Below are 12,237 nucleotides of genomic sequence, written 5' to 3'. Positions count from 1 at the left end.
TAGAGTGGCACTGTTGCAATGCAGGAGGGGCTATCTCTGGCTGTCAACAGGACAGAAGTTACCTGTCACTTATTCTTTTTGCTGAAAATAAATGATGACTTTTGATAAAATAAATGATTTTGTTAACATACCTTCTAAAGAGATGTCTATTTCTTTCCATACTGAAGAGGAATCTCAAGGCTCTGAAAGCATAGCACTACAGTAGGGAAAAATTTACATTAATGACAAATTTATATACAAATGAATAAGCAGCTGATAAAAAAAAACAGGGGTTCCCAACGCATCTGTAATCTTTGTATTTAAATGAGTCAGTAGATTATCTTGTAAACCTGCTAATTAATCTCAAGAAAGTAAAAATATATGATTCTATACTTTGACTACATGTGATTTGCTTAAGTGCCTGCTGTATTTCAAAAGTAGGCAAGCTCACCTGGAAAAAAAATGTGGGTGACTATAGCTATAGTATACTGCTAGATGCTGAGGAGCATCTGAGTCTTAATTTGTCTCTTTTCACTTGCAGATAGCTCAAGACTTGAGACCTGCTCGGTTCTCCAATACTGAAACAGGGTAAGTGTAACCAGTGGGTTTGTAATGATGCAGTAGAAACTGGCATTTTGGCTTTTTTTTTTTTTTTTTTTTTTTTTTTGAAAAATGCAGTGTAGAGCACTGGAAGTTCCAACAGGAGGAAAATAATTAAAAAAAAAAAAAAGAAAGGAAAAAAGTGGGATAGAGAATGTTCCACTGATTTGGGTTTTTTTGTTATCTCAGTTATACAAATTCATCTAGTTTACTGAAATATACCTCAGTTTCTATACGTTCACTACAGGAGAAAATTTAATTTTAAAATAGCCACCAGCAGGCAGTTAATATGTATGCTTTTATGTAACTCATCTTGAATTCTCTCTACCGAGAGTCATTTACTTAACCTACTATACAATATGGCTGACCAAACAAAGATGACAATATGAAACAAGCCAAAAAGAAATAAGCTACTGATATCTGAAACAGTACAAAAAATAAGTGCCTTTAACATTATTTTAGTCTACTTTATTACATCAGTGACTAAAATACTATCATAGTACAGCTCGAAAATCCCTATTTAGACAACCATAACTGTGATCTAGTAATAACTGCAGAATTGGTCCCCATGTCAAAAATATCTTTTTCTACATGTGGAAAATGCATTAAATAAAGAAAATCAAGGTCAAATACTATTTTTGAAGGAAGCGGAATACTTGAAAAGCTACAGGAAAGCAATGGATTGTTAATGCTGCCAAGAAGCTCTCTTTTACAGAACAATGTTCTTTTTAGTCCAAAACAAACACCCCAACAAAGGAGAAACAGGGTGTGCTTCTTTGTCTAACATTCCACTGAGAATCACAGTCACACCAACTTAATTGTACAGAAAACCTGGCCAGGTTTGGTTATAGTTATTACCTTGAAAGTTTTTTCTTGTTAGAGATTGTACATAGTTCTTAATGTAGGAGCCCGTCCGTGATGGGACAACATGATAATAGATTAACAATGAGACAAGTGACTATCTTAAATGGGAATAAGAATTGTCTCTCTCACACTAGCATTGTGGTGTTAAATATTAACACCTGTGATATGCTTCAGTTAAGGCATGATGATCTTACATATGGTATGTATGCCGAACAAGTAACTGATATCACAGCCACACGGGAAGTAATGGAGCAAGATCACTAAGGTAGTATGATAGAGAGAAACTGAAAATGTAATTGCTGAAAACACAGACAATGGAGCAGGAAAGAAACGGGGCTAGAATTGTCAGACTCCTGAGAAAAATGCCTGTGACATTTATAGAGGGCATTCCAATAGCTACAACTGTATGGGACAGCAGTACAGCGATAAAGGCAATAGCAGCGTGAGAGGCTGAATAAGGTTTCATAAAAGATATATTTCTTATTGTTTGCCTGAACAGAATTTAGTTTTTGTATGTCACCATTAAGTCCATTATTAATTCACATAGCTTCACATTTAACCCAACTACAAGTGCTTAGTATCTGTTGCAAGTTATTTCCTATCATATACTGCTGAAATCTAAAAATCTAGGTTGGCATAAATTAAGCTCCTTACAATGGTATAAGTACAAGGCAACTGTATTAAGCATATGCTCCAGTTTACTAAACTTCACATTAGTTTCACATACCCTCTAAAAAGATCCCACCCTTCCAGTTTTCCCCCAAAATAATGTCACAAAGAGTTCTATACTGATTTAGCTGAAGTGCTATGAAAAATCTAGTTGCAGGAAAAAGGTACCTACAGCACTGAATCTGCTCTCCAAGCCTGATCTAGAGGAATTACTATGAGAATGATGGCACTGCAACAAATTCTTTTGTGGGAACACCTTCCATCCCCAGCCAGGGCATGTCTACCTGGTTAGACAACTGAGTAACTATGTAATCAGGTTAGTGTAGCGCTAACAAAAGCCTGCTGAGAGGCAGCAGCATGCAGCTGACTGCAGTCATCTGTGATAAGGGCCTTACACTTGCTCACAGAAGGGCAACCAGGGCAGCAGCTGTGTCACAGACATCCCTGAATCACAGACTGCTACTTCCCTAGAGCTTAGTGGGACACCAATGTCATTTCACAGAGACTGGAGAAGAGCTACCAGATAATTCACAACTATTGATAATTTCCATCTTAAGTTGACTCCTCAGTTGAGTGACAACTGAACTTTTAGTTCCTGGGCCACCTGTTACTCCTGGCTTCCCCTTTCCTTCCTCCGAGTGAGTGGCTTATTGCGCTTTAAAATAAAATTTAAAATCATAAAACAATCTCAGGGACTGTTTTGGGCTTTCAACATGCAATGATATTAAAGGAAGTTACCTGTAATAAATTAGCTTTCTCATCACTACTTTCTTTGTTTGGTAAAATCAGCTTTGCTATTGTATATATTCCATTTGCCTGGAAGGGAAACAGAAAGGTCAACAATAACAGCACTCCTTTGCACAGAAACCACAAATAAAAACTAACATTACTTCAAATAAATCAGAAGCTAACACCAATCTACAAGTTCTCAACCTTCTACCGAACACCTAATTTCTAAGCTGACACAACTTAAAAGTACATGAGAGTGAAATTATCATTACATTTAAACTGATCCTGCAAAGAGAGCCTGTAAACAGGTAATGAAACAATGCTGAGATCTTTAGAGGTGAAGAAGATTGCAGCAACACATCTCCCATCACCATGTGGATATTTTGGATTGTCAAGAACCAAAAATTCAGACACAATAATTATCACAAGTTGGACAGACACCAGAAGTAACAGCTTGAGGAGTATTTCTCTGCCTTCAGTATGATTTTGTGAAAACCATACTCTATTTCAGCTTCCATTTTCATGTAACCATGCTTGTGCTCTCCACTGATATACTATATCCTTCATGTTGGTGGATTCACTGGTGGATTTAGTTGCAGTACTATTCTCAGTTATCTGTCAAGCTCCCTGTTAGAGACTACTCTCCTCTCTAGCAGAACTGAAGGTGGTATGTGTCTGCTCTGCAGAGGCTTTGGTGCAGTTCCTGACATGCTTGCTTAAACTGTTCATGAAAGTAGATTCGAATTGAGGTTTTGGACTGTGAAGAAGAGCCATTGAGTCATAAACACATGTTCTTGCTTGCAATCTCTGCTGCTCTGGTTGTAATTTCTGATGAAGGCATAGGATGTACAGGTAGAAGGCAGCTACAGCAAAAGCAAACAGTTCTCAACTGTCTGAACCAAGAGTCCTTTGCCACTGAGTGAGATAAACCTTCAGAGAAACTTAGCTTGACTTTCTCTATAAGCTTCAACACATAAACGAAAGAGTTGCAATTCTTCTTCCTCTATCTGATAGGTTAAAAATAGACTGGTAAAAATAGTCCTAAGTGAGTCTCTTGATCTTGTTCTCCAGGCAGCTCTCAAAAAGTTACATTAGAAGAAAGAAAGGACTGGAAATGAAACAGATTGTGGTGGGGTAGAACTGCTGTCGAAATAAACGTACTTGAAGTTATGTCCCTATTCTACATTAAAATCAGCTCTTCATTCCTTAATTTCCCCAGAGTTGTACCGTTTTCAAAATACATCCAATTTAAGTAAGTGATATTTTATTTTGATTAAACCAAGCTCAGCCTAAAACATATGCAGATACATGGTTCAGATAAAAAGTTGTCTAAATTGATATGATTTATTGACAATTTTAGTGCTTAAACTACACAGAAAGTAATTTTTCTAAACTTACTTCCACTCCTTTCCTCTTGACCAGTACTCTTGAAATATACATGAACTCCTTTGCCTATCACATTTAAGACTCTCCATTCTCTCAATCCCTTTTAAGAGTAGCTCTAGCTGGGTTTTAAGCTAACACACGGATTATGAATCTTGACCTAATATTTAGAGTAATAGAAGTGGCTATGGATTTTACCTGGTATTAATGTCCTCAATATTTATGTCTTTAGCTACGCATGGAATCTGTACCAGGGATTTTTAAGAACTGTTTTCAGAACCATTGATTCTGCCAATTTAAATACTGCATTTGATAATGCGCTTCAGAGCCACACTTCTAGGGGTGGAATACCAGGACATTATCTTGGAAATATCAAATCCTGAGGAAAGGAGGGAAATTGTTTGCCTGACATTCCAACATTAAGCTGCTCAAAGTCTGTTTTAATAAACTTCATAAAACTCAAAATTTGTGTTTTTCAGTAAATTCCATGGTTACTCTGATTTACTATTCTATTTTGAATATTGCAAAAGTATGGCAAGAGATTTCAATCAAAATAAAGTATGTGTCTGAGTAAAGCTGTTTATTCTCTATAATGACTAGACACATATGTTGATATCTGTGGGTCTAAGTGTGCATATGTGTGTGTGCATGTATGTACAAAGAGACACAGATATTAAAGTTATATAAAGGTATATTGTCCAATCCCTTTGAAATGCATTCTGTTTGTTAATTAAGTGATGCTGACCAATAACAACAAATAAGTCAAATCCTTAAAATACAGTTTGCTTCCTTGCTCAAGAAAATAACCAAGATATGGTAAAATTATAAACTCTAATGCCTTACTTAACTGAATAAAGTCTTCTTACCTGTACTACTTGGTAAGCATTAGTATCATTGAGCACCAGTTCAGTAATCGCAGCACAACAAGCTAGAATTAAAAAGATCAGATATAACATACACAGCCAGATTCATAAAAATATTCAGATGGCTAAAAACACAAACAAGTACTCAGTCAAAATTACAAAAGACCTCCGTAGGTTCAGTGCTTACACTCCACTGTCTTATGTAGGGGTCCTTAAAGAAAGCAGTCAGAAGTAACCCAGTATATATTCCATGTGGTCAATGTTTTTGTAAGGAGATCACAGACTTTATGAATGCACGATCTACTAATGCTATTCATTTCACATTAGCAGCTCCTCAGATATAACACTCAGGATAATGTATTTAAAAAGACTGTTACATATTATGTTATAATTTTCAAGGAGATATTGCAAAGGCTAAAGTAATCCCAGTAAGGATCATTTGCATGCTCTTTCTATAGAGACTAGAGGGACAGTCTTACAGGTGGAAGAAATGCATATGATTCCCATGTACTAAATACTTTACCCTTTGCTTCTTTCTAAAAAAAAGTGTGCTTTCTGAAAATATGTACTGGGATTGCACATCTAGAAATAAACACTGAGTTGATGCTCCCACTCCCCAAAGCAGGTGTAACTGGTTATTACTTCAATTCTGAAATATTTTGAATCCCTGTGTGCAGCTGCTAGTAAACACATAACCAAGGATTAGGCCTTATAAACCTACCTGCCTTAAGGGAGAAAGTATTTTCTTGTATCTCATTAGGACTCAAATCTTCTGACAAATGAAGATGCTGGATTCTCCCTGCTGCATTTGCACTAGATAAACTTCCAATTGAAGAGCGATCAGAAATAAGATTTCTCTCACTGAGGAAAACCAAAACAAAACAAAACAAATAGCCATCTAAAAATTGGCTTAACGTATCTTTGTTAACCAATTCTTACATTCTGAAAATTTGGATCCTTATCTTTTCACTAGATTAGGCAACATACTTTGAAAAAGCAGACAAACTTTTAAGCAGAAAGTCCCTTTACCATGTCCATCGATTATATCCACAATTCTAGCTCACCAAAGAGGTGGCAAATTAGTAGGGAAACTAAGTAGACAGTAATGGCATTTTTAATCTACTCATGGTTTTGTTTATACACTGAATATATGAAAAATGCAGTTTAAGAGAACAATGAAATATGCGTAAGTGGAAAAAAAAATACTTCCTATTCATTATGTTTTGAATAGCTTTTTAATTTCGGCAGACATCACATACAGCAGAACAAAAGAAAGAAGATATTTGATAAAATGTGGCTTGGTCAAATGTACCTTGATATATGAAACAGTCTCATAAAATTGCCAGAATGTTGAGGACTGAAAACCTACCCCTGTAATATATGAAGGAGCTGCTTGATTCCACCCCAAATCCGGATTTCCACACTAGTCTCAGGGTCTTCACAAACCTGTACCAGAATCCAAACTATACTCCATAGAAGCTTGATATGATCAGAATGGAGCAAACTGAGCAGGACTGGAACTCCTTCATACATTTTTACTTGCTCTTTGACTTGTGACTCTGCACAGAGGAGTCGTAACAACTCTGCTGTGAGCCTGAAAAATCAGCAAGAAATTTTAACAGCAACTCCCTCATTCATTTGAATTGCCAGTTACCAAAGGGGAGAAAAACACAGCAAATGTTTGAGAAAGAACAGAGACCTCCAATAAAAAAAAGAGCTTAAAGAAAACTGCTTAAAGTCACTGTAAACTGCTTAGAGTCACTGCTGGGGGTGGGGGGAAAGGAAGGTCTAAATTTTCACACGGGATGAAATTATGTTTACTATTGAGTATGAATGACAGCATATGCAGCCAAACATACAGAGCCAGGATGAAGGAGACCAGGTGGACTGCAGCAATCCACATTACCTCTTTTCTTGTCAATGAATGACCAGTACCACTGCATGAACTTGTAAAGTCCATCTGTGTAATTAGAATAACTGCACAAACGATCTAGATTCTTCTCCAGTATGGTATGAATATTATGTTTACAAAAGGTATTGGATATATCACAAAAAAAGTTCATACAAAATTTTTATTAATTCCACTGTCTATAATCAGGGTGGATGTACCAGAGAAACCATGGTTAGGGAATTCTACTCCCATTTGGAACCAAAAAGCTGTATGCATGTTTGATGAAACACATGAAAATGAAAAACCCTATCTGAACTTTTATTCTTAACTATCATTGAATTCACCAGCTTTTTCGCTAGGTTCAAATTCCAATTTTTAAAACAACATTATAGTTTTAAATGTAATCTAAATAATTTCAAATGCAGAAGCTAAATAAAATCTTTTGGCATTTTTATTTGCTTTATCTCTAATCATATGTAAAATAAGTAAGCAAAGAAATAATGAAAATACTCCCTAAAAATTTTAAATGTGGTAGGGTAAGTGAAATGTCATTAAGTTTGAGAGTCTTTTGGTTTCTTACCCAGACGCAGACATACTATCCTCAACCAGCAGCTTAGCTGAGCTGAAATGGGGTTTAAAGGACTGAAGGAGCCTTTATGATCTTCTGAGCAAAGGGATATGGGGACTGATCCAGCCTCTGCTATAAACTAAGGCAGCTATGTCTGGTGACATTTTACTCATTTATATTGTGCATCCCAGGATCTGTCAGAGCTCAACATGGTTGCCATCTAACCAGTCAGTTCTGCTGGGAGCAAAGAGGAGAAGCACCAAGAAAAGCAACTGCTATCACTTTAAGGAAGCTTTACAATCTATCTGAATTGTAGGCCATCAACAGGAAGAAAGGAGACAGCCTACTAGAAAAGATTTTGCTCTATCAATATCTGACTGAAAATACATAATTTCAGAACTTTACCTTGAACAAAATGGCACATTATCTAATTCCTCTAAATAATCATGTCTCTAAATAAAAAAGTCAAAAAAAATTTAACATAATTAATCTATAAGCGAAGTCTCACCTTTTAGAAAGCAAATCGTATTCATGTAATATCACCAGCAAGTTCTCAACAATGACGAGCTCACTTATCTTCTCCCTACATTCTGGACTACAAATTGATTATTCCTGGCATTTATATCAAATTAAATTATATGAAAAAACACATTGCTCTTTAGCCTCCCTCCTTATGCATTGCTTTGACCAATTATTTTTTTCTCAAGACTTAAGTAATAATATCATACTGAACACATGAACATTTAAAAACACAAAAATATGTTTAGTCAAGAACTGACACTATCACAATTTCCAGTTTTCCCAATACAGAAGAGCAAATGTGTAAGAGTAGAGACACAAATATATTTACTTTGTTTGATATTAGAAATTAAGAAATTCAGCAAATGAGGTTTTTTTATAAGCAAACATAATTTGCACAAATATTTTTAATCTACTCCAAATACTTTCTTGCCCAGTCCAAATGTAAAAAAATTAATTTTAGGAATAAATTAAACACAAGCTAAAAATGTAAGTATAACATAATTCAAATTAATCCTGATATTAAAAAAAATTAAACTGAAATAAAATGAAAAAAATTTGAGGAAAGAGAAATTCTGGATAAATCTCAGGAAGTAAATTCCTACTCATTCAAGCAATTGCATCAATTTTCTTCAGTTTTATGATTTTCCTTAAATTTTTTCACCTAAAAGATATAATTGTTATACAAGTCTGGAAGGCAGCAGAAAAATAATGTAGAACAAGAAGCATTTCTTCTATAAAACTTTTCAGAATTAAAGATGTTGTATCTTCCTTTTCCTTTTCTTCCCCACACCAGAACCAAATAATATGATGTATATTTAAAACAGCCATTAGTGAAGAGAGGATACATACATATGGATTTGGATGTATGTATTCTTTATCTACTAAACCGAACAAACTTCCTGCTAGTTATTTTGGGGCACTGTCATATTCAGTTCAGGACATAAGTTTTTTATACACAGAGAAGAAAGAATTACAGAAGTCTGCATGGGGATTACAAAGAGACATTATATGACTCCAGTCTTGCAAAGTTCTTCACATGAGTATGAAGGCTGCTATAAGGACCTAAGTCTGTACTTGGTAGCTTGTAAAGGCTTTTTAACTTTTCATTTTTACTGCTTCAATGTAAAATTTAAGCACACTTCATAAGCCTCTGCAGAACAAGGCCTCATTCTGTAAATAAATGTCTTCTCCATAAACAGCAGTTTTAATACTGTACCAAGAGATAACACTAAAATGCTTATTGTGAACAACAGCATGCTAAATTGAACCTACCTTTCTGCCAGGCTAGTTAGAGCAAGGAGGGCCCCCAAAAGCACATTGCTGTCTCTGGCAGCTAACAAATTTACTAAAGTCTGGAAAATGAAACATAGAACAAGATAAATGAATGTAAATTATATGCTTTTCTATTATGACTCAAATGCATATCTATTTTTTTAATTGAAAAGTCAATAATTTTCAAAATAAAAACTGAATCCTCACAGAATACACTGAAAGTGTTAGATACACTTAAAGTACACTTTTAGTACACTTAAAGACACACGTAAAATCTCAGAACATACTTAGTCTTAGGACAAGCAAAGATCTCTCTTTTCAAACTGCAATTAGCATCTCTCATGACTGTTAAAGCAACTGCCCAACTTAAGATACCATTTTAAAATCTGTTCTGGTGTGAAACTCTTTAGAACTCTAAATCAAGGCCCCTTCAAGTAAAAAGTTAATCTTCAGCTTATATTTAAACTATATGTAGTTTAAAGCCCTGCACGTATTCCAATAATGATTTAGATCATAAAGTAGGACTCATATTGTCTACATTCTCTAAAAGTATATCTTCAAATACTATCTGATCACAATTGCCAATGTTTTACCGCAGCATAATAGAATCGCAAAGCACTACTGTCTTGGTCTCAACTGTTTCTCAATTTGGCCACAAATCAGCCTTTAAATATGTTAAGTGTACATCCTTACACTCACGGTAACCTCCAGCAAGGTTGACACTGTTCTGCTTAGACACGGAATGCTGTATAAGTGAATAATCATAGAAGATATTTCCTAACAATCTACATTATAGCAATATGTAGTTTAGCACAGTGTAAACATGACTACTGTTTTTATAGGAACAAGTTTAGTCAAAACACTTAAGACTTAATTACCTCAAACAATCAATAACCATGCATCAGGCCAATTAACTCACATACATGAAATAATTTTTATGATAGTAATTCACACCAATAAAACACAGAACTGACATTATCTTACTTTACAAGTTTGACATTGTAAGGAATATAGTCCCAGACAGCTCAAATTTGAAAAGCATAAATCATTCGGTTAAGTAGCTAATTGGTTATAAGTAGCAATTTTATAAAGCACTTACTTTATGTGCTCCACTCACTATAACCCATTTTCTTTGATCTTTAACGGCAGCAAGCTTTTGAAAAATATCTATGGAACATAGGAAATCACATAAATTGGGTCTTCTTCAGTTAATATTTTTCTTTTTACTAATCAAATAATGAAATAAAAAACTGGATAAGTTCTTTGACATGACATGACTGGTTCACTTTACTCTGTTATTTTAATGTATAAAGAGGTAACAATTTCTTAAGAAGAAATATTACATATGCACAAAAACAAGATGTGCTATTCCACAGCAGTTTCACCTACCTTAATACTTGTGTGATGATGCTTACACTGAATCTAGCAATACCTTAGTTCTGACCATCTCAAGTATTTTAAACATTTTTTTAAGCCTCACATACAATGTTTGCCTCCTTTCAATACAAAGTTGTAAGTGCACTTGTAAGATAACAGCTAAAACACTTACATGTCATGTTGACCAATTTGTCCACATTATGCTGCTCTTCTCCATAATCAAGATAGCCATTTGCTACTGTTTCCATATACTATAGGTAGGAAAAGAAAATAAAGGATACTATTAGAAAAAAAGTTTTAATTCATAAATCTAATTGTTATGCACAGAAATAGCCTGTAGGTGGTGCATCTGCTTCACAATACAGCTTACCCAGCTATTCCTGAAACAGCACTGGCTAGATTCACTATATATAGAATCCCAAAATCTAGAGCCAGATAGGCCAAGACCGAAACTGCAATCCACAGAAACCTCTGTTCAACCGTTTCCTAACCCTGAATGTGCTCAACATCACAAGATACCTCCCTGTTTGACTGCAAAATTTCCCTGAGTGTCTAGATTTCTCCATTTTTGTGTCAGAAAATCCTCCCAAACTGCCTAGGCTGCACCATACTGTGACTATATCCTGCCTAAACTTGACTGGGATTCAAAAACTCTTTAAGACTCTTCAGATGGAACCTAGTGGGCATTCTCAGAACATGACTGGCATAGAAAAAGTAAATAGGGAAAATTATTCAGTCATTTCCATATTGTATTAAATGAAAACATGTGGCAATTACAAAACTAAAGGCAAAAAAAGGTAGCTCTCCAACATCATGCATAGTTTGGCTGTGAAACTCCTTGTCAGGGTACAGAAGATATCCTGAAGTGCAAGAATTCCAAAAGCAACTAGAAAAATTCCACAGGAGGAAAATCCACTGAAGGCTATCAAATACAAAGACTTTAATTGTAGGTTCAAAATTCCCTTCCTTGCAAGTTCCTGGAGGCCGATGGAGTTTTCTGGGGAGTTATCACTTCAGGCTTCTGCTCTCATATTTCTTTAAGTATCTACTGGCTACTGTCAGCAACAGCTAGAAGAATCTTCAGTCCAGATCAGTATTGCTTTATATTCTCAAGCATGCTTAGACTGACAGGCTCAGATTCTACACAAGCTGCAATTGCAGGCACTTTTTTTTTTTTTAATATAGCCAACAGGCTATATTTAATAACTAATAATTAATAACCCTAATACCGAACTGGGCAAACATACTTATCCAGGAAATGAGAATTATCACAAGGATGTAATGTTTGTACGCAAGATCTTGGTAAGATTCTCAGCATCACTTACATATTGGTCTTACAGTTGGTGGGAGTTTGAAATCTCCTGAACACTGTGTACAGAACCTGTAGCAGTTTCAATCAGATAGCACAGAGAGACTAGAACTACTGTAGTAGGACATAATTTGAATAGAAAACTCACATGAGGAGGACACTGCTATGCAAAGTAACAGTGATGGTAATAATTTTATTAGTGTTTTCTATC

At 35.2% G+C, this 12,237-nt stretch overlaps 1 protein-coding gene across 1 annotated transcript in view; it reads right to left on the bottom strand.

Annotated features, from left to right (window-relative positions):
• NEK10 (NIMA related kinase 10) overlaps positions 1-12,237 on the bottom strand; it is a 99,935-nt gene that overhangs the window by 80,406 nt on the left and 7,292 nt on the right. The window contains exons 7-15 of the mRNA XM_013950730.2: positions 10,890-10,968; positions 10,440-10,507; positions 9,341-9,420; positions 8,055-8,141; positions 6,457-6,681; positions 5,809-5,948; positions 5,091-5,152; positions 2,851-2,928; positions 132-196 (exon numbers count right to left, since the gene is read on the bottom strand). Of these exons, the coding sequence (XP_013806184.2) occupies positions 132-196; positions 2,851-2,928; positions 5,091-5,152; positions 5,809-5,948; positions 6,457-6,681; positions 8,055-8,141; positions 9,341-9,420; positions 10,440-10,507; positions 10,890-10,968 (884 nt within the window). The remainder of the gene's footprint in view (positions 1-131; positions 197-2,850; positions 2,929-5,090; positions 5,153-5,808; positions 5,949-6,456; positions 6,682-8,054; positions 8,142-9,340; positions 9,421-10,439; positions 10,508-10,889; positions 10,969-12,237) is intronic.

Source organism: Apteryx mantelli, chromosome 2 (assembly GCF_036417845.1).
Source record: "Apteryx mantelli isolate bAptMan1 chromosome 2, bAptMan1.hap1, whole genome shotgun sequence".
NCBI lineage: Eukaryota > Metazoa > Chordata > Aves > Apterygiformes > Apterygidae > Apteryx > Apteryx mantelli.
Note: the sequence above shows the minus strand (reverse complement) of the source record. Positions and strands in the feature narration are given on the sequence as shown.